Here is a 24917-nt window from a genome sequence, read left to right as displayed (position 1 = left end):
ATAGACTCAAGCCTGCCCTTCTTGAGCAAGTCTATAATTAAATGCATATCAGCTGTGGCAATCTTGTCTTTTTAGAGTTATGTAGAACTACATTTCCTAATGTGTCCTTTTATTATTTAAATAGATACAGAAAATGTGCAATTTTTTGGTGAAATTCCAGTAATCTACCTAAATAGCAAGAAGCCCAGCTACAGACTGATGGGCACTATCTGAAACATCCAGATTGACATGTTCGCCAAGCTATCAGCTGGAAACCCAATATATGAGATGATAAACCATAAGGTTTTTCCAAAAACATGGTCAAAATCCTGTTAGAGGACCAGTGATGCTGTGATTGGTGATGTACTTAGAACACTGATAATGAAACAGGATATATGGGATACTTGTTATCGCACTTACCACAAATGCAAGTGAAAGTTTATAGCTAACAATGATGACATCTTGGGTACCACTGACACTGATTTCCTATTCTTAACAACCATTTCTACCATACAGCTGTGATTTTCAGTAGCTGGTCCCCCTGTTGAATTTACATATGATTCATTATCTCTCTCTACCCTGCTCTCTTCTCATTCAGCAACATCTTGAATTACCATTTCCATGCCTGTGACCATACCACTGCTGATAACAACAGTGTAAGAGGAAAGCTCATCTTGCCAAATTTTTAAAAGCTGGTGCAATAATCTTTGGTCACTCCACTCTTGTTCTTCTATATAAGGTATATTTCCAGCAATACTCGTGTATTTGCAGCACTCATTATGTGGAACAGCTGAGTGATGGCTGCTATTAATGTAAAGAACTTTGCTTTGAGAAATGAATTTTCTCATGCTCCACCATCCAATATGAACATTTCTTTTGGCCAGATTCCATCCCTATATCAGCCGAGAACATTGTTATTAAATCCAGTCATTTCTCAATAAGAGTAGTGTAGATCATTATCAACAATAAAGAAATTATGGGTTACATTTGTTTCTTGCTGTTGTAGGCCTTAGCACAAAACCACTTTAGTTTTGTAAAAGAAATTACAGTGGATTTAGAGCCAAAATAAACAGAATCACAGACAGTCTGTCTCCTCGGAATATTCCTTTCAAAAGATTTAGAGCATCAGAGACAATTGTTCTGCTTTTAGTTACAATAGTAAGGATGGTTGACAAGGTTTTTGTGTATGTATATGCAGGGGTGTATGTATGTATACATGTGCACACATAGATACTTGTGTGTGCATGTGTGTGTGAGAATACATGTAAACACATGTTTACATGTGTATATGTATATGTACATGTGTGTGTATTGCGTGTGTGTTTGTGTGTGTGTAGTTTTATATAAATAAATATCTTTGAGAGTTATACATTTGTTTAACTGCTGAAGTATTTTCCCAAATGGTGTCTTTGTTGTAATCATTATCATCATCATTTACCATCTACTTTTCCATGCTCACACAGATCAGATGAAACTTTCTTGAAGCAGAGTTTTCTATGGTTCGATGGTCTTCCTGTTGCCAACTCTCTTGTGTTTCCATCTAGGTAATATTTAGGACTTCATACAAGAAACAGTAGCATAATTGGATATACTTTCACTAAGGATATGAACAAATGACACTATTTGTAGAATGTTAATTTGTTTACAATTAGCGTTCTTTATTTCGTTCAAGGGGAAACATATGCTTACTCACACATCACTCACACACACACATACACATGGCAGGCTTCATCCCACCAATTTTCAGCCACAAGGCATTAGTTAACTCACTGCTATATCAGCAGACTCTGCCCAACAGTGTCCATGCAGTAGGAACAAACCCTAAACCACATAGTTCTGAAGTGAACTTCTTAATCATGCAGTGTGTGTGTGTGTGTGTGTGTGTGTGTGTGTGTGTGTGTGTGTGTGTGCATGCCCATATGTGTATGTATGCATGTGTGTATGGATATAATGTATATATAAGTATATGAGTGTATGTGTAAATATTTGTGTGTGAGTGTGTTTGTATATATGTCTGTGTGTGTGTATGTATGTATACAAGTGTGTAATATTTTATCTTTTTTTGCAAATATGTGCATATTTGCGTAAGTAACCATTGCTCAAATGCCATATTGATCACCTAAGAAAATGCACAGTATCTTGAAATGTGTATTTTTATGATGTTATGAAATTAAATGATTATTTCCTTCAATGAAAGCAAGTTTGATTTCATATTGAAAACCTCATGTGTGTGCACAATCTTTTTCCATTGTGCATTTGTTTTTACAAGTGTACAAAGGAAAGAAAATTGTGCATTCAGAAGCATACAGCTTTGAGGTAATATTGCATACTAGCTTCTTTTTGATTCACAAACATGATGACTTAAAGATACTGCGTTCACAGTAGCACATGCTTGTGTGTGTGCACGCACACACACACACACACACAATAAATAGCAATTGTTATCTCTATATGTTCACTAAAATCAGAATTGAGCAAAAGAACTGTTTCTATGAAGCCTTCTTGTAGATGGCTTCGTATTGCAATAATAAATGAATCTAAAGAAAGATATGAGAACTAAAAGATCCTTTGGTTAGAAATTATTCAAAGAAATACTAGGTGAAGCTTTATCAAGGAAAAGAAGATAAAGACCTATGACATGGAAAGTGACTTGAAGAGATATCAAATTGATGGAATAATTTACAAATACCAGATAGAATTATATAGTGCTATTAATTTGGAAGAAAATTTAGATGAAATGCAATTTAGGTTTGTACTTGAATATAGTACCACTGTTAGCTTCTACCTAGAGACACAACTATAGGGGTAGTTTATATCAAAGGATAAGGTATTATAGCTGGAATTTGTTGAACTGCTGAAAGCCTTTTGTTAGGTACCAAATTCTGTAGTCAGATGGTTACTAAAAAAGCTTGATGAATGTTGAATGGTTTGGAGTGCCATGCAAACCATGTACAAAGATTCTGTCAACAGGATGAGAGTTAGCAAAAAAATTTAGGTTGGAGTCCATACCATCTGGTCGTCATTCTCAGCCACCTTCTGTTTATTATAGTCTTCTAGACTGAAACAGAAAAAAAAATAAAGATTGTCTCTCTGTGGGAACTTCTTTATACCAGTGACCTAGTTTTCACATCTGAATTTGTTGCAGAATCAGAAGAATCAGAAGAAATTCTAAATATGGAAGCAAAGCTTAAAATTGTGAGAGAGAGTTTAGGTATATCTAGTAAAGACAAGTTTTAGTTTAAAGCAAAGATGACAGAGCTCTACACCTATCTGGGAAGTAATCATACTTGATATGCTGATAAGGAGTTAGTAGGAATTCTATACTTTCTAGCCAATGTAAACTGTGGGTGCCCATTTCTTCTCCAGAAGCCTCTGTGTATATGTGTGTGTAATATTATGAGTGAGGTCCTTTTTTAATGTAAGCAATATTTTGAAATGTTAAGAGTTAGTAAATGAAAATTAAAATAACTTTGATTCAAGTGAAAAGTATTTGGTAAATGTTTGAGGTTTGTTATAATATTCTTATAAAAATACAAAAGCTGTGAAATAAAGGCAACATTGTAATATATTACGAAATAATATTTTATTCAAATGTTCATAATTCATATTTCTATAAATATTCATTTTTAATAAAAGTTGAACAATTGAAGCTCTCTTGATAATATCTAACCCTATTATGCATTTATACTATAAAACTATATAATTTATTAATATTTTCTTTTTGAACAGGCATTAGGTTCATGGAATAAAATAAATTAAAAAAGAAAATGAAGACATGCCCATGCTTTCATACATACATATAAACACATGTATTTTTATATATAGATAATCATCTTTAATAATGTTTTTGATTACATAAAATATCTTTACATAAATGTGTACTTAATTTTGGTGGGGGTTTTTTCTCAATATAATTAATATATAGATATAATTGGGTACTGAGCATTTTTGTGAAAATATGTGAATTATACCATTAAAATATTTAAAAATTAATTATAAAATATTTTAAAGTGTTGTTAAACTGTTTTACATGTTTAATGTTGTATTTTATCAATTTCTCTCTAATCTGTACTTATAATTGTTTGAAGTATTGAAATGAGAGGTAAATGAAAAAAAAAAAAAAAAAAAATCAAACTGTATTTCTTGTATTTCATTTTAGAATGCAAATTGTTTCAGAATACTGAATTGTGGTGAAAACCACTTCAGGAATGTCTCTTGACAAATAAGGATATATCCAAATAATGGTTATTCATTTAACCCTTTTTGTTACTAGATTTCTTGGGAGAATGCCTTTACTTTTCAGTTAATTTTTAATATAGTCATGTGTTTTTAGAGGTTTCATAAAATGCATATAACTTTATTACATATTTACATATATTCATGTTGGTGTTGACCCACTGAAATATCACAATATCATTCGTGTTGTTATGAGAGGTTTTAATTTCAATATGAACACTTTAATATGGGTGGCCTTAGACAGCTTACTATTTAAAGCAATTAATGACTAAGAAGAAAGATGAGATTCCTACACAAAGCACTCATTTAATAGCATGGGAAACCCTTCAAATTTTAAACTAGATTATGTATGAGATGTTTCTATTTTTCATGAAATATCTACAAATCTAGGAGAAGGGATGTAAAAGAATGTCTCAGTGTAATATGTTAATTATTGAGTATTTTATGTAGAGTTTAGAATTGAAATATGAAAGAATAAAGAATCTACTCATTATTTCTTGGAATGTAAAAAGAATTGGATTTTAGTATCAGTATACTAAGAGCTTTAGAACAAAGAATTTTCTGGTTAAGGTATATATAATAGTTTTAGAACATTATTCCTGAGGCACCTTATTTAAAAGTAAATACTGTTTTAGAGGTAAATTTATAGCTCTGTTTCAATATTTGGCATACTTATGTTAAGGATCCCCCACAGTGTTACTGATTCAGAATGATGTTTGGTATGTAGGACAGATGATGGTAGAAATTCAATACTCTGCAACCAGGAGGTAGATAAAGGGGATAATGGAATTGTAAGTTAAGTGATAGCGAATCACCACTTCAAGCCTCTCATTAATATTGCAGATCTAACAGATCATGCTCTACTCATTTCTATAATTGCTATAAATATCTGTAGGCGAAAATTTTTCAAACGAACATTATAATTACTGTAATACATTAACCATGAAGATCAATCGGAGTTGAAATATTGAAATATCATCTCTATATGTAACTGTTTTTACATTTGAAACTATTATCAATTTCAATTTATTTGAATTGTTGATGAGGCAAATTGAATCTTATTTGAAGATTATGTTGGATTCTATTTAGCTTAGGCCTAGCATTCATATTGTTATTAATTAAATGATCTTGGTTTTTCCTCATTGATGTCTACATTGACATTTGATAAATCTACTTCAATTCTAACAATATTAATCTAAATGGTCTCAGTAACTTCTGCACTTTCTAAAGTAGTGATAATATATTTCTCACTTTGTCACATCTTCTGATTCACATCATTTGAACATTTGGTGCACATATAATCATAGGCTGATGCATAGCCATAAGTGCTAGCATGACTGTGTGGTTCTGAAATTTGCTTCACAACCATGTTGTTTTAGCTTCAGTCTCACTGCACAGCCATGTCCACTTTGTTGTTCCCCCAGGCTATCATCATCATTGTCATCATTTTTTAATGTTTGCCTTCTATGGCGGCATGGGTTGGATGTTTTGACAGGATTTGACAGGTCAGAGGACAGTGTTGTGTTCCAATGTCTGCTTTGGCATGGTTTCCACAGCTTTGTTACTTAACATAGATCAATGAAATAAGTATCAATCATGGAACATGATTTTTATCCTTTATCTGAGAGGCAAACATTCTAATCTTGCCAACTGCTAAACTATCTCTTATACTTCCACTGTTTCTAAAAAGATGAAAATAGTTATTTTTCATGTTGAATCACTTTCTCCTCTCTTTGGTGACAAGAAGTGTCATTTCATGTGTCAAATCTGTAGAACCCATTGTAGGGATCACAGAAAAGGAAAAGCAAAAATGAAGTAATTGTTTATAATAAATTCTGCAATGGTAGCAGGATGAAAAGATCTAAAGGGTGATAGTTGATAAAATTTGAGAAGTTTCTTTCTTGTGTATGAAGCACACTGTTTTATGCTTCCGGTTTAGGTATAGAGAAAGATTTTTAAATTCCATAAGGATAATGGGCCATGTTGAATCTCCAATGTTTTAGGATGACCTGTGGAGCACTATATAAATACTACATGTTGTTGTTATTGTGTGTACTTGCACAGAATAGAGTTGAAGGCTTTGTTTGCACAATAAGTGCTTACAAAGCAATTATGGATTGTGCAGTCAAAGAAAATGGATTCTATTGCTATGAAGTAAGGTTAAAACAAATTCTTAAAAGAAATAACATTATTATAAAGTTATCAATAATCTAAAAATAGAATAAATTTTGCAGTTAAATCATTAAAAGTACAATGCTGGTGTTGGAGTAGTGACTACATGGTGATAATATGACAGCCATTGTATTCTGTACTAAAAGATAGATGCTTTTGCTTACTGGAGTTGAGTTGGCAACATATTCTACATATGCTTTAGTGGTTGGTAGTAAGGAAGAAATTAAACTGACAAGAAAAGTAATAATTTAAGTAAGGAAGTCCTTATGTAAGAAGGGAAACAGTAAATTAAAAACTAAGTTCCTAATACTGGAATTATTATTTGGTGAAAAAATGCTATTTCCTTCACAACATACTTTTTTGAACTACTTTATCTAGAAAGATCTGTACATCAAAATCAGAAATCAAATGCAGAAGTATCGATTGTGACTGACCTTTATTTATTAATATCCACTTTTGCTTTAAAAAATGTCAGTTCACATTAAAATTTTTATAATTTTGGTATGTTACATTGCTACCCATTTGCCTTTTTCAAATTTATTCCACCATTTGAAAATATTTTTCTTTTAGTATCTCTAGTTTCTCTTGATACATTTTTTTTTTAGACATCATTGCTTTCTCAAAACTTAATGCTATTTGAAGTATCTTTAAGATAGCAATGAAAACTTTATTTTTAATTCATGCTATCTATAAAATATTTCACTAGGTCTGCTTTTAATACATTCTTTAAACTAAAACAGTTGTATTTTCTAAATATTCTGTTTGGCATATTGAGTTAATAGAAAAAAGTGTTTGAAGTGGTTTTATAAAACAATATCTTAAGTGAAACATTTTTTTACATGACATTGATTTTAATATGTAGATTAATAATTCAAAAAACTTTACAATAGCTGCTGTGTGTGTACTCACACACACACACACACACACACACACACACACACACAGCGATTATTGGCATTTCACTTTATATTACAAAGTATTTTATAGTTTTATAGGTTTTACATTTGATATTGGATACAAAATATTTACAGTTATAGTGTGCCCATAAATGTTCCATTTAATCTTTGTCTCTAGATAAACTGTAAAGCAACATAGAATCAATTGCGTATATATGAATATTTCCATTATAGGTACATTAACGAAACATAACTTTGAATAAGACTTGGGAAATTGATGACACTCATCTGATTTTAATCTTTTATGTCTCTTTGTTTTTCTAAATTTTTAATCTAGTTTATCTAAATTTCAAAAAATTAGAATAACTTTTATTACATCGTTGTTACTATTATAAAAAGTATTTGCTGTAGCCAGTCAAGGAGGCATGTTGTCTTCAATAGTGATATATCACTTCTTAAACACATTGATTGTTGGCTGGAGGTTTATGTCCAATCATGGAACAAGTTATTTATGGGGTTACATTTTGTCTGACACATTCTAGCTAATCTATAAACTATGGATAGAATGTATAATACTTATTGTAATAGTAGGGTTTAGATTATCCGTTTCACACTTATTTTACTACCTACAAAGCTGAAGCTGCATATTGCAAGAAATTGTAGGTAGATTTCAAGAATCAATGAGCTGATTCTTTGGGAGATACAACAGACAGACACAGACAGACAGACAGACACACACACACACACACACACACACACACACACACACACACAAACACGCACGCACACACGCACGCACACACACACACACACACACACACACAGTGGATGGTCTTTCTTCAGTTTCCATCTGCCAAATCCACTCACAAGGCTTTGGTTGGTTTATAGTAGAAGACACTTGCCAAAGTGCTGCGCACTGGGACTGAACCTGAAACCATGTGATTGAAAAGCAAATGTTTTACCATACAGCCATTCGCAGGCTGGAATTGAGATCTGATTGCTAATTTTTCTGCAAAATTTTTTGAAATCTGATGGCAAAAATACATTCGTGTAATTTTTTTTTACATAATTCAAACCTTGCTTTCTTTTAATCTTCAGTCTCAATGACTGAATTTTAGATTAAAAAAAAATTTTTAGTGATGAGTAAGTAGGGATTGAATGCTTTTAAACATTGTTGAGCAGAAACATAAAGCAAACAGGAAAGTGACTAACAAGCAAGAACCAAAATTTTCCTGAATTGTGTTATGTTTCAGTTATAGTTTAGGTAGTATTCTCACTTCTAAAATATTAATTAATCTATTTGGAAATTTATCCCCCAGCCTCCTGAAAACACTGAAATATTCATAAATAAATGTGCATTTTGCTATAGTTTCTATTATCATTATTATTATTATTATTATTATTATTAATATTATTATTATTGAAAATCAATTGATTTGACTTCCTTGTTGAAGCACATGTACATGACATGTAGCTAATTTGCTGATGACAATAAATAGAGCAGTTTTGTGAGTCACCAGCACTGTTATTTCATTCTTGTATAGGAAATTCTTAGCTTTGATTTCTCTAAACACAGACTGCACACAAATCATTCATAAAGTCTAATTATAACTCTGACTGTTCACTTTATGTAAAACATATGATTATTTGTTAACTTGCTAGCAAACAGGAACTTCTAGCTTATAGTTAAACAGTCCGCTTTTGATCAGAGACTCTTTAAGTTGTTAGTAATTGCTCTGTTTTACTAAAGTTAGCCACTTGTGTACTTATTAATACAGCCATAAAAAAAATATGCTTAGACTAATATATACATAAGTAGCAGGCATGGCTGTGTAGTTAAGAAGTTCAGTCCCACTGTGTGGGACCTTGGCTAAGTGTCTTCTACAATAGCCCCAGGTTGACCAGAGCCTTTTGAGTGGATTTGGTTGGCAGACCATGAAAGAAGCCCATTGTGTGTGTGTGTGTGTGTGTGTGTGTGTTTGAGGGAGTTCATGTTTCTCTTCATCTTCTCATGTGCTTGTTGGTTGTAAACAGTGGTCTCACTACTCATGCAGACTGTGCTGTTAGCTTGCAGTCCACTATGAAAGCAATGTCCTGGCTTCTTGACATGTCTTGATATATTGCACAAACTTTGTAAGCAAAAAAGAAAAAAAAAAAGAAGAAAAAAGAAACTCATTCATACATGTCATTTGTTTCCAGTTGTCTACATAACTGTGTCAGGGATGTTTGTTGCTTCATAGATTAGGAGATTATTCCCTTAGTTGGAAACGGGTATAGATTGGCATCAGGAAGAGCATCCAGATATAGAAAACTCTGTTTCTATACTTTCATCTGACACATGCAAACATGGCAAAGTAGACATTAAAACAATGATACACGCACGCACACGCACGCACGCGCGCACGCACACACACACACACACACACACACACACACACACACACTAAATAGTTAACTGGTTCTGTGGTCAATCTTCTTTGCATTATATATCTTATTAACCCTTGCCTATCGTCAGAACTTGAAAATTTTGTTTTATCAAAAAAGTTAGTAAATATCATTTATTTGTGGTTTCAAAATATATTGTTACTATGTCAATTTAATTTTTAATCTATCACCCAAATTATTGACCTTGAGCCAGAGAAATTGTGGTATCAAGTCATGTAATGGGGCTTCTTTAATTGTTTATACTTTCTCCCAAATTGTTCACCATGTGCCAATGTTAAAAAAATCAATCTATGAAGCCAGCATCTTCCTTATATTGACTCATAATTGATTTCAGTTCACTTGTCCAATATAGTAGTTGTAGTAGCAGCAGCAGGCATAGTGGCAATGGCTGTAGTGGTTGTAGTTGTGGCAGTAGCAGTTTACTCTTGGATGGGCAGATGCTCAGAAAGAAAAAAAAGAACAACTCTTTAAAGTGCTGGTTCTAGTAAGATGAACATCAACTTTGGTTGAATTTTGACTCACATCTTTTTAACATTGGTTAAGTTCATCTCATCTGTTCATCAAATGTCTAATTTCTGCTTCTGGATTCCATTTCATGTTTGTTGTTTTTAACCCCAGGCTATGCCTGATCAAACAGAGCTATTATCAAAAGTATTCCAGCTGAATGACATAATCCAATGTGTTGTCTTTAACAATTTTATGGTGATTTGGCTACTATTTCTAGTAGATCAGGTAACCACCTAGAGAGTTTCTCATTAGTTTGATCTTCATTTTGTTTTAGAATTTTATCTTTAAATCTTGAATATCAGTTCTCTTAATATATTACCAGACAGAATAGTGAAGGCAATTTCCAAGAACCACTAGTAATAAGTCAAACAATAAAAAAGTAAACATAAAAGAAACCAAACATTAGTTAAAACACTAAAAGATATGATTTATTGACACCAAAAATATTAAAGAAATATAATTCCAAGTTAACTAACATAAGTTTGGACATATAGATTGGTTGCTAAAAATTTACATGTTACAACAAGCATTCTTCATACATCAATTTTTTCATGCCACTATAGGTTAAAGAGATCTGTTTGGCAAAATTTGGCATTTCTTCAAAGTCTGATGAATAAAGAAGGTTTGTTTTAATTACATAACGGTTGTACTAACATTTGGTGTACCAGAGTATATGTAATTTGAGTAGATGTTTTACAGTTCAATACACATATGCAAACACGTAGCAATTGTATGTGGAAGGCTTGCAACCACCTTATGAATGTTTTTCTGTTTATGAATTTATAAAAAATATAGATTTCCTAACTCAAAGTTTTAGATTAAGTATAATCAATTTATTTTCAGTTGATAAAATTAATCAATTAAAGGTTATAAAAATATTAATTTTTAAGTCATGCGTTTATATTGCTTTTCTTAATACCGTTTAATTTTAGATAGTAATTATAATAATGCCGTTATATTATCTAAAGCATTCACTTAGGATTTTCTTGTACTATATTTCCAACAATAAGTTCAGTTAAATCTTTCCAGATTTATCTTTGACTGTTTTCTAAAGCTACACTCGGACATTATATGTGTTTTAGGTAACCTTTAATGAAAGTTAAACCTTTAAGCAGAGTTATAAGGAGACTTTTGTGTCTTGGCAATGGAATTTTTTCAAACCTTGCTGCATTAGAAGTATTTTGTCATGGTGATGTTATTAGGAAGCCAGTCAGTCAATTCTGAATATTATTCTGAACAGACACCAATGAATCTAGACATTATCAAGATTCAACTGTCTGTTGCCACACCTCTAGACTTGTATGATGTTTATTTTGTCTGGCCATTAAGTGCCAAGAATGAAATATAACTCTTTGCAGTGGAAAGTATCCAACTTATTTGTCATTCCCTACATACTTGTATTGTAAAACAACTCAGGTCATGTGAATGCAGTGTAGAATTGCACGTGGAGCTTTACAGGTTGACATTTGTGTTAATTTAATAACAGGTGTTAGATATTGATATTTTCTATATGCAGGTTTTAATATCTTCTCAAAGAATATTTTTTTAAAAAATACAGTTATTGATCAATAAATATATCTTTAGGGGCCATTTAAATTGGCATCATTTTCAATAAAATATATTTAAGAAATGTTCAAGTATTATTTAGCTTGCTTTTTACTTCATCTCTTCTATTATCTCATTCTAAGACTAGCAGTTATTCTTAACATATATTTTCCATGTTAATTATGATGATATTTCAACATTTGTTCATCTAATTATATCATATATTGTATTAAATATCAGTAGCATTTCTATATTTTCTAATAGCTTGTAATGACTTTCATTCTTTCTCAAAATTCTGATTCTTAAATACCTAATAGTTCTTTCCATTCATTATGAACCATTGATATAGTACATCTAATATATATATGTATTGTAGAATATATATATATATATATATATATATATATATATATATATATATATATATATATATATATATATATATATATATGTTGTACTATCTGTTAAGTTTCATGTCAGAAATATTTGACACATATATTTTTGATATTTCAAATAGTTTCAATTTTGATGAAATCATAAGTTGTTTGAATGTTCTTACACATTTTTAAATCCAGAAAATCTATTACAAAGATGAAAATTTGACTTTGACAAACATCAAGAAAAGCGAACTGCATCTGTCATTGTTGTCATGAGTCACTGTAATGATGATACTTGTCTTACTACAATATATATTGTTTTTAACACAAGTCTATGAAGAGATTTTTATCTCAGATGATTGTACAGCATCATGCCTTTTAATGGTATCCTCACGTACCTTCCGTTACCCCTGCCCCTGAGCCTTTCCTGTACTTCTCTCCATCATTTGTCTCAGTCACCTCTATCTTGCCCATCCACTCGGTCTGAACCTCTGTGTCACCCCACTTATTCTCACTACTCCCAATGTCCTCTGAGGGCATGTCCTGACACAACTTCACCATCATCTCTCCCACTGTTGCTCTCCTTATCTTACTCTCCGACTCATCCTCCTTTCTTTTTCAACTAAAGTATTCATATATCTACTCTTCAGCAACATACCCATCTTTGTCCTTTTATATCTCTAATCTCTCATGTATTGGCACAACCTCACCCCATTCATCACTACTATTTCCCCCTTCCAGCTGAGGAGATTTTGTCTTGGAAGTTACTTGATAACCTTGTTGGTGCTGGTGCCATGTAAAAAGCACTGGTCTTGGTGCCCAGATAAAAAGCACCCAGTACACTCTGTAAAGTGGTTGACATTAGGAATGGTATCCACCCATAGAAACCATGCCAAAACAGGCAATGGAATCTGGTGCAGCTCCTGGCTTTACCTGCTCCTTTTAAACTGTTCAACCCATGCTAGCATGGAAAATGGACATGAGACAATGACGATGATGATGATGATGTGATATATAGATGGTGATTTTAATTTGTTTCATTTGCATGCACTGAGTTTTCTACAGACCAACAACCTTCCACAATACCAGTAAATGTTTTATTCACTGTTTCCTATGCATACTGAGGTACATATTTCATTTAAGCATGTGACAATTGGGTGTACAACATTGTCTAGCCTCACAAAGGTTAAAATGCACCTGTCTTTCTTGTGAGTTACTACAGCAACGATGTTTGTGTCACTCTGATATATATTGTGTTTTTTGCACAAGTCTACAAAGAGATTTTATCTCAGACAATTCTGCAGCATCATTCCTTCTAACAGTGTGTATACATTTTGTATGAGACACAGGTGGTGGTAACATTTATAATTATTTATCATAAAACAAACCAATATTGTAATGATAAGGATATTTTTAAAATGTTTGATATTTAGACTATTCACTAGTTTATTTGAATCTTCTTATTTTTGCATTCTTCTCTTCCTTTTCACAATTCTACATTTTATATGTTTAAAAAAGAAATTCCCTATTTTACTTTAAATGTTACCTAATGTTCAGATAGGCTGCAAAAAAAAAAAAAAGAAGAAAAACAAAACAAAACAGAAATAGTTTTTCCTATAAGTATATCTTAATTTCATCTTTCTATCCTATGCTTTAACTTTTCTTTACATTATCTCTTTTAAGAAATCACTGTAATGTGTTTATTGCTTTTTTTTTATCATAAATATAGTAAAAAAAAAAAAATTGTAGAATATTTTTCTGGTGAAACAAGTGCTTACTATTCATCAGAAGCAAAAGAAACAAAATAAAAATAAGAAAATGAGTGAATTCCAGTGTCAAAAGTTCCCCAGCTGTTATTTCATATCCCTGTTATTGATGTTTTCCAAAATAATCGATTGAAATTCTGAGAATGAGGCTGATTTCAGCAACTGTAACAGTTTTCTCATCCACAGAGAAGAGACCAGGATGACTGGATATCACATCTCTGTAACTGATCCACTGTTGGTTACACTTCATTGCTCCCATCTTGGTGTGTAGTATCCAGCCTCATCAATAACATAAGACACTGAATACTCACACTGACCACTGCTGCCACACACTAGAACTATGCTGTTGACTGCAGACGACGCACTCTTCCCTGCTGGGCATTGACTTTTTCAGCTTTAACTAGAAACAATCAACTCTAGCTTGACATTTTAGCTGGCAATTTTTTTTGTGTGTTAGGTGTTTTCCTTGCTATATTTACCTGCAGTCTTAGACATTAATTGAAATTATGGGTAATAGAGTGTCAAGGATTACTGATGGTTTTTCTAGAAGAAAGAAGAAAGGTAAAATATTTTTAATACACTAGTGCAAAACCTAATGTAAATAAGATTGGTGAGTTAATATGTATATGAATGTGTGCACACAGTAACGCAAAATATTATTCCTATCAGTACACGTGCATCTAGATATAGCAGACCTAATTTCTCAGTAGTCTGTTGTTTCACTTTCACTTTCACACTGTCAACTTTCTATTCTTAAATATTACTGGCTGTTTCTATATTTTCTTCCTCCGGTGGCTGTCTTACACAGTTTTCTTTCCTTTTCAAAAGTCTTAATCAAGATATTTCTTTCGTATTCTTATATTTCACCTTTAATGTTGCACTTAATTTTAATGATTTTTATTGTTGCCATTATCTTCTTCACTTTACTGCTATTTTAAGTGACATTTCTGCAATAGTCAAAAATTGTTATTTTATCTTTCCTATCTTACTTATTTCTCTGCACTCTATTGATTGTACTGGCCTTACCATCCACTTAGTGGGAAGCCAAAATATTTTAATATAACAAAAAGGAAATGCATTTTTCTTTTGTCTTTTTAATATTTTCCTTGATAATATTACTTGATCATTTTATTGTCTGTCTTTTAGCTTAAGTCTGACTTTGAAAAGATTGGATTTATATATTCTGTGAACATACTAATTTATGTATGCATATACATGTTTGTGTGTGTGTTATGTTATGTTTATAATATATCTGCTGAAAATATCTGGTAAAGTGTACTGCATCAAGGCAGTGCACCTTACCAGATATACTACTGATGGTATACAACTGAGTAAATAGTGTGTGTGTGTTATGTATGTATGCATATATATATATATATATATATATATATATATATATATATATAATTTATACACATGCATACATACAGGCTTAGATATATATACATGTGTGTGTGCGCATATGTATGTATGTAGGCCTATTCACACTTATTACATATATACATACCCAATACACTGTACAGTCATATTTATTTCACTGGCTGCTTCATAAGTATTTATCATTAATTTCCCTTTATCAATATTTTTACCTATGAATTATATTATACAACAGACTTATAAATTTATTTTTGTTCACCTATTTGGTTTCTCTTCATTCTTTAACATCATTAAATTCAGCTGTTTAAAAAATAATCCACCCAGACATAACTTTTACTTGATCACAAATTTATTAGGCATTCTTAGTTAGTCCTGTATTTATCATGTTATTTTTTCTGTTTTTCTTTACACTTTTTTATAAATCTAAATCCATAATTTTCACCATACACTCTGTTGGTAATTGATAATTTATTTAAATAGATCTTTGAAATTACATACAACAGTAATCATAACAGGAGGCTGAGTATTTTTTTTACAGTTATTAATGATTCAATGGATTCTCTGTTAAGCTAATAGGAGAAGTGAAGCATGTAGTTTTTGGTTCCTATTCATGGTTGTAACCTATTAGCACTTAATAACTGACCAGCTATTGATTGCTGTCTTTCCGTAAAAGATTTTCTCTGCTTCCTTCACACATTTTTTATTTTCTAGTGAAGTGAACAAATCAATAGGAATCATAAATGAGTTTATAGATTTCGGTGTCCAAATGAACAATAACATTACTGCTGCATTATGTCTATTGTACTTATTAAAATCAAGTAATAATGTGTAACAGATGTAACAACCGAGGAATAAATACTAAACAAGACTGTTTAATAAACGCCTGAGAATTGTGGAAAATAGCCAGGAAAATAACTTAGACAATTTTCGATTTAAATATATGCACACACACACACACACACGCACACACACACACACACACACACACACACACACACACACATCACATCATCATTGTCATTGTTTTACTTCAACTTTCCATGGGTTGCATGGATCATCGCTACCCCCTTAGATTGGAGAGCCATATCTTGCTCATAAGTTTCATTTTTGGCTTGGTTTCTACAGTTGGATGCTCTTCCTAATGTAGTTACGTTACAGAGTGTACTAACTGCATTTTCCATGGCACCAGCTCTAGCAAAGTTTTCATATCTTCACCAAGACTAAAGAACCCTTCCCACCCCATACATAACAGAGGGTGCTTGGGTACATTTTGTTGTGACACCAACACTAGAGAGAATATGGTAGAGAGAATAATGGATAGCAAGAAGTGGATAAATGCTGAGAGAGAATGATATATGTTGATACCTAATGGTTTGGGAGTATATATGTAGAACGTACAGGGTACACACAGATCTGATGAGATCCCTTTTATTTATGCCTCAAGATGTTGAGATGGCTAGAGTGATGTGGATAAGAGAGGGAGAATGGAGTGTTGGAGAGTATCAGATAGGTGTCGTGACATCCCTAGATACAAGGTAAGTAGGTATCAAAAAGTTCCCAGACTAGTTATGTTTAATAAAAAAGATAACTTATTTACCTAAGTTTTAATATCATCTCCTTCGAAATAGTCACCTTGCACAGCAATGCTTTGGTCCCAGTGTTCCTGTCACTTTCAGAATCTGGCCTGGAAGTCGTTTTCTGTAAGTGAGGCAGTTTGCTCTGGATTTCAACAATGGTCTTAAAACGGCAACCTCTGAGCTGCATTTTCATCTTGGGGAAGAGATGGAAGTCCACACGTGCTAAATCTGGCAAGTAGGGCAGGTGTAGAAGCAGTGCCATGTTGTTTTTAGCAAGAAACTCATGAGTGAGAAGAACTTGGCAGCAGCGTGCATTGTTGTTGTGAAGAATCCAATTCTTTGCACTTCACAAATCCAGTCACTTCCACTGAATGTCCTCCCTCAAATGCTTCAAAATGTTGCAGTAGAACTCTCGGTTGATGGTGTGTCCCTGGGGGATAAATTCTTAATGTACAATATTGTGGATGTTGGAAGTGAGCATAGCTGCGGCTCTCTAGTGCCTTCTTTGGTTGTGGAGATGAAGGGCTCTTCCATTGTGACGACGGTTGCCTCAAGGTTGTACCTGTCGACCCAACGTTCATCACCAGTGATGATCTTCGACATGAAGGATGGGTCATCAGTGGCATGCTGATGGAGATCTGTTAACTTCTTTTTTGTGTCGTGAGCAAGGTTATTTTATTGACAGTAGTTTTGCTTTTGTGTTTGGAATGTCTTCTCTACTACAGATTCAGTTATAAGAAAACGGTCATCATTATATAGGAGTTACCTCAGACAACTAGTCTTAAACTACTCCGTTATGGCTTGGAGGATCATGATAATCAAAATGGGACTCAGAATAGAGTTCCACTGGACTCCTACATGCCCACTAAACTTATTGCAGTATCTGTTCTGATTCATTATCTTCTGTTTTCAAATCTTGTCTTTCATAGCTATTCTTGATACAGATAGAAATATCTAGAAATCTTGAGCCAATACAAGAAATGATTTTAAATTGTGCGTTGAAGGGTTCCTTATGACAGAACAAATTAGACAGATATTCATATAACATATTAGTGTCTTTGATCCTGGCCACTGAGAACCCTTGCTACATCACTGACACACAGAAATTACATTTATAACTCCCAAGAGAGAACTGCTTTTGCAAAGAAGCTAATTTTTTATACCTAAATCAGGTTGATGTTTCATCAAAGGAAAATCATAGAAAGAACAAGAAGCAAAACTATTGTTATATTTATAGACACTTGACTGTGTCAGCTAGCTACCCATGATGAACAGTGGAAACTTCTGAATTATGATTGATCTATCTTATAAATCAAATTATTAAAGAAATCAAACAACATGCCACTAAAGTTTAAATGTGATTATTGAGTTGTAAAATAGTGTAACTAGAAAGTTACAATATATTTTGTGTGTGTGTGTGTGTGTGTGTGTGTGTGTGAGAGAGAGAGAGAGAGAGAGAGAGAGAGAGAGAGAGAGATAGAGAGAGAGAGATAGAGAGAGTGAGAGAGTACACACACACACAAACATACCCACAGAAGCATGACTGTAATTGCAATGATTGCTTTTCAATCATGTGGTTTTTGGGTTTCAGAAAGAAACACATTGTCCAAGTTGTGAGGCAGCTTGGGCAAGATATATATTCTATTGTAGCTCCAGGCAGATTATTGCCCTGTTAGTAAATTTAGTAGACAGAAACTATACAAAGCTTACTGTGTGTGTGTGTGTGTGTGTGTGTGTGTGTGTGTGTGTGTGTGTGTGTGTGCATGCATGCGCTATGTGTGTTTGCGTGAATGTTTAACCTCTGTGATACACTGCACTACAGACGGTGAGCTTTGTTGACAATTCTGTCAACAAATTGTTATCTATATGCTTTCAAAGACTTGTAAAATAGAAGTTTCCTTGAAACAAATTAGTGTTAGTAAACAGGGAGGGTATCAGCTGTAAAACAACATCTCAGTAATATGGATTCATTTGTCCATGCTGGCATGGGAAAAATGAATGTAAAATGAATGAATAAACAATGTGTGTGTGGGGGGGGGGAGCAGGTTAGCAGTTGCTACAGTCATCTCTGTCCTGTCCATTCACTTTGTCCAAACCTCTCTATCACTTCACCTATTCTTACTACTACTCCCAAAGTCCCTTGAGGACATGTTCTGACTCTTCACCATCATTTCTCTCACTATCACTCTTCTTAGCTTACTCTTTAACTCTCTTTTCCTTTCCAACTGGAGTATCCATGTATCTACAGCAAGACACCTATCTCTGTCCCTCTATACCTTTAATCTCTCAACTGGCACAAATCCACTCCTCAAAACTACTCCCTCCTCTCAGTTGCGGTGTTTTTGCCTTTTTTGTCTGTTTTGTCTTGCAAGGTGCTTAGTGAGTCTGTTGGCGATGATGCCATATAAAAAGCACCCAGTGCACTCTGTAAAGCAACTGGTGTTAGGAAGGGCATCCAGCTACAGAAACTATGCCAAAACAGACAATGGAGCCTGGTATGGCTTCTGGTCTTGCCAGCTCTTGTCATACCATTCAACCCATACCAGCATAAAAAACATGTTAAATGATGATATATATATATATATATATATATATATATATATATATATACCATCATTATCATCATCTAACATGCTTTATATATATATATATATATATATATATATATATATGTATGGAAGAAAAACATGAAACTCATTCTACTTGTTTCACATGGTTTACTTAATGTAGGTGTGATTTAATAGTTCTTTGGATTAACGATAGTCTTAGTGCAATGTTTTTGTATGCAAACAACCAATATTGCCAGTCACTGCTAGTCACTATATTAATGGTGTATACAGGTCTATAACCTCTTCCGTTCCACTTCCTGGAAATTTTGTTGTAACCATGTACATACAACAGCTTCTCTCTTTACTGACTGCCTCTTAGTGCCTCTTTACATTGTATGTGGCATTATTATAGAAGGTTACTATATGAAAAGATGAGATACTTATCCCGTTCATTGATTTCTCTACCCATCTGTCAGGTGATGCTGGATGGATATTTAGACTGTGTCTAAAAAAAGCTAATTACTTGTTTGCATAGGTAGTTGTACAATTTGAATTTAAGGTGAGTAAGATATCAGGGAAGTTTACTGTTAATAGATATTCTATTTATTTCAATTGTCACAACCAAGCTTAATGTATTGAATGCAGATTGATGTAAGTCTCTACACCTGTTCATGCTTCTCAAAATCACAAACAGAACTATGACATGAAAATCTCTATATTAAGCTTGGTATTACTTTTTATCTTGTTCATATACTAGAAGCATTAAAGATCAATAGCCTGCTAGCTTGCAAACTAGTTAAAGCAATGTAGGGTGATAGTGAGCTTAGCTGTTCTGTCATTTTTACTCAATATACTCTCTTGTGAAGCATTTCTGATTTGATAGAGATGTTTATACCATTCATTGTAATATTAGTAAATTGGGTAGTGAATTGAATAGTTCTGAGTAGTAGAAACTAAATTTCTTGCTTTTATAGGCATAGTAATATCAACAATACTAAATTGGATAAGTATATATTTCTTTTTTGGCAGCAGTCAATTAATCAATGTTTGTTTATATATATATATATATATATATATATGTATATGGTGGGGAGGTGGATATGTGTGATTATGTTTGTATACATACAAGCAAGGACATTGCATATAATCTTCAAAGCACTTTACTTGCACAATTCTTTAATAATTATTTTACTAAACTCTTGTTATTTTGGCATGATATAGCTATGTACTTGTTTTATTTAGAATGTTCCAAGAAATTCCTTCTATCTCTTTTTCAAAGATATATTAGAATAATGTTTGAACTGGAAGAAAACTGATCAAATGATTAGGAGCGACAATACATATTTTGGCATTTGGTTGAAATGTCAATATGATAATTGATTAACAACCATTAAAATACACAAAATAATATGCTGTTATATCCAGATATTCTCTGGTGTTCAGATATATTAGTGTCAAAGTAAACATTTATAGTATGGATTATTATACAGCTGGTGTTATGTTGTGTTTTATTACTATTAAACAGTGTTTATCATGTTGATGATTACAGCTGAAATATTGTAAGAAATAAAGGTAATATTTCTAAATATTTTATATGCATCAATGAATATTTAAAGGCAGAACAAAGCAGACATGTCAAGTGTTACTGATCATAAACTGATCAATGATTACTTCTTTATTAAAGATTATTGATAAGTTGTTCCAAAGTTTGTTGAGTCAGTAATATGGGTTAAATAAATATTGATTCGTTAAGCTAGGCGTGACAAATAAACAACTGCTCATTGATTTGGCCATTGAAACTTATCTAGGCCTCAGAATTTTTTTTTTTTATTAATTATTGTGGTTTGGATAGGAAATTCAATGTGTAAATTCTTACCACTTCACTAAAGGTCTTTACACTGTCTTGTTGGCAATCATTCAAAACAGCATTCTAGTTACTTTACTTTCTGCTCTTTAAAACATTTTTTTGGTTAACTTTCCTCAACTTGTCATTTTATTTTACATTATGCTTTTAAAATTCTTGATCACTTAATTATTCTTTCTTCACTTTTTCAAGTTTCCACCTGCACCTTTTATATACATTTTATTTAAGTTAACTCTTTTATACTCTTTTAACTCTTTCATACAGGTATATTTTATTTAAGTTAACTCTTTTACACATCATCATCATCATTCAACATCCACTTTTCCTTGCTTGCATGGGCGAGTTGACTTTATTTGAGGTAAATCTCCTACAACTGGATGTCCTTCCTGTTCCTTCATCTGTTTCCAAGCAAGGTAATATCTCTCCATGGCTAGACATATTCTTGCAGAATATTGGAAATGAACAACACTGTTTGTGTGGGGAGAGTGATACTCGTTTACTTTCAGCCAGAAAGGAGAAACTCTCCCTCTCTCTCTCTCTCACACACACATACACACACACACCAGTTTCTGTCTACCAAATAAACGATGCTTTTGTCAGCTCAGGGTTATAGTAGACAGTACTTGCCCAAGGTGCCACACAGTGGGACTGAAACTAGAACCATATGGTTAGGAAGCAATTTTCTTACCACACAACCATGCCTGTGCCTATATGTTTATTTGATATTCATCAATGTGCTTTATTCTGAAATTCAGCAAAAATGGAGGTGGGTAATGTTGTTTTTCTGTCAAAGAAAGTTAATATCTTGTAATTGAGTATCATATTGGGAATCTGTTATAAATTATGATCAAGATATTCCAGGAAAACAATATGGCAAGTGTTTATGTTACTTGATGAATTTTGCTTAATTCTTTTGTGCACGACTTTTCAAAAATATAAAAGTCTTCTTCTAATGACTATCCTATAACATCGTAAGATGACTTAATGTGGAAATATTAGCAAATTTGCAGTTTTTTTTAATAAACACTTAAGCAGTGCTTTATATGCACATGGTCTTAAAGTAGTACTAACATTTTTCTAAATGGAAATTTAAATGGTATTATCCGACAGCTTTATTGCAGTCAAGACATTTTAATTATTAACCCTTTAGCATTCAAAACAACCAAATACAACTAATAGAACAACATGAATAAAAAGTGCTGTTTGTTCAAGCCAGACTTGCTGATAACATTTTTGATTGCTGTCTACCCTCCTCCAAAAACACATAGAAAGTTACATTCTCTTTTGTGTTAGCTTTCCTTGTTTTTTTATCACATGTAAAAGTATCTAGAAACATTGGTGCTATGACCACTAAAGGTTTAATACCCATATTTTAGAGTGGATAAACAGATTGGTTATTTACCTCTAAATTGTTAAAAATTTTTTTAGTTATAACCTACTCACAAACTTTTTCAGATATATTTATAAATCTTTTTCCCTCAGATATGTTTATATATTTTTTCCTCTTTGTATATCTTTTCTTCTATGTTATTTATAGATTTCTTACTATCTGAAGTATAAACTTCAGAACAAAAACAAATATATTTGACTTATTCCAACATACTTAAATAATCTGATAAAAATAGATTTAGTAATTAACTTATTTCTACCCACAAAAATGAAATAAATAGATATTGTTGAAATAAATAGATATTTAACTTCATTATATGGATTGTATTGGCTGGCATGACAACAAAAATACCCTGTAGAATCCAACCACTGAACTTTGAGACATGCATTTCAGTCTTTGAAATTTCTCCAAAGTTTTCTCTCATAAGCATAATGTTATGAACATGGTCATACTGTTTTCTTGGCTTCATGTTCTCATTTGATAAAATCTTTCTCTGCATCACACTGTGACTGGACACACACTTCCTTCTCAATGAAGTCAGTGAGACCATACTACATATGTTTCTACATACTTTCAGTCATTTGATGTGTACTTCATTTTATCAGATACTATCTTATTCTTGGGTTGAAGTATTTTATGATATTATTCTCAATTCAACTAAGTTTAGAATCTTTGGACATGTCAGCTTATTGAGCAAGAATTTAATGCCAGCATTGAGATAAAGATGATAATTTAATTTCAGTATGTAACCATAGGCAAGGTGGCAATGGTGGTGATGATGGTGGTTTAACTACCCCTGAAGAATATGCAACCCTCTAGCAGGTATACTGGATATTGTAAAATTGTGATTGATAACACCCACACAAGGAAAATTTTTGATATTAAAAGATCAAGTTTTAATTTTATTAAATGTGGTTCAGAGTAAGAGATTTTATATACGCAGTTAATAGGCAATGTATACGGTGCTAATGTATAATTTCTTTTTATGAAAGAAGCAATTTTATTTTCAAATTGTGATAATATACATCATAATGTATGTGTATGTGTTACTCATCTGTTAATATCAAAATCAATGAACACAATATGCATATCTTATTTCTAAAAAAAGTATTAAAATGAGATGAACACTCTTTAATTTTTGAAAGGAAAACAAAAAAAAAATTGTCTTTTAAATGTATTTTTCTTGTGAAATAAGAGGGACAAGCATGTAGATGCACACTCTTATGATAAATAATTTTGCTTTTTTTTTTATTGAAGAATGAATTAAGAATTGAAATCGGTAAAACAATAAAAAGCATTTCAATTTAATAATGTTACATAATTTAATCATTTGTTTAACAAAAAAACCACTGACAAATTTCTGCATCAATGCATAATTCAAATACATGAATGTCATCTTGTCCTCCTTGTCTTAGAAAACAAGAGAGCAAATGATTTAGCTATTATGTAGTTGTTTTTTTATTAAACTTTTGTCAGATTTATATCTGTAAGATATAATATATATATAAAAAATCAACCTTTGAATGTTGGGCTCCATGGAGGCAAAGTGGCTGAGTTTCTTTTGAGTGTTGAGCCTCACGGAAGCAAGGTGGCTGAGTTCCTTTCAAGTGGGCTTCACGGAGGGGAGGTGACTGAGTTCCTTTTGAGCATTGGGCCTCATGGAGGCAAAGTGGCTGAGCTCCTTTCGAGTGTTAAGCCTCACACAGGCAATTACTAAGACCTTTGGCATTATGTCGTGCTTGAGAAGACTCATCAAGCCAAGCAAAATCACAGTCGTGACAGATATTGGTGTCACGCAAAGGCACTCGTGCTGGTTGCATGTAAAAGCGCCCATTACATTCTTGGAGTGGTTGGCATTAGGAAGGGCATCCAGCTGTAGAAAACCATGCCTAATCAGACTGGATCCTGGTGCAGCCTTCCAGTGTGCCAGCCCAGTCAAACCGTCCAACCCATGGACAATGAACATAAAATGATGATGATGACATACATATATATATATATATATATATATATATATATATACATACACACACACACCAGGATGGGAGTTTGGTTACAGGTCTGCTGCAGTAAAAGCGTGGGAGATATAGAGATGTAATGTAGCATGGCAAGAAACATATCCAATTTAAAGTAAACTATAATACAGTAACCTATGATACAATAAAGCACTCATTTTGAGTACAAATTTGATTTTTCAAATTGGATTACTGCCAGCTACACACCCCTACTCATGACAT

The 24917-nt window shown here is 32.6% G+C and overlaps 1 protein-coding gene across 9 annotated transcripts in view; it reads left to right on the top strand.

Moving 5' to 3' along the window:
* LOC106874758 (uncharacterized) overlaps positions 1-24917 on the top strand; it is a 317478-nt gene that overhangs the window by 138240 nt on the left and 154321 nt on the right. For 2 of the 9 annotated variants that reach the window (XM_089337980.1, XM_089337978.1), the window contains exon 1: positions 14063-14484. The exons of 6 other annotated variants lie outside the window; for them this stretch is intronic. In XM_089337980.1, coding sequence (XP_089194106.1) covers positions 14430-14484 — 55 coding nt within the window. In that variant the 5' untranslated portion in view covers positions 14063-14429. Of the gene's footprint in view, positions 1-14060; positions 14485-24917 lie in introns of those variants that run through there. One more of the 9 variants, XM_089337982.1, reaches the window with a different exon arrangement.

The sequence above is a fragment of the Octopus bimaculoides genome, chromosome 20, assembly GCF_046866305.1.
Source record: "Octopus bimaculoides isolate indiv1 chromosome 20, ASM4686630v1, whole genome shotgun sequence".
Lineage (NCBI taxonomy): Eukaryota > Metazoa > Mollusca > Cephalopoda > Octopoda > Octopodidae > Octopus > Octopus bimaculoides.
This window is presented reverse-complemented; position numbering and strand designations above follow the sequence as displayed.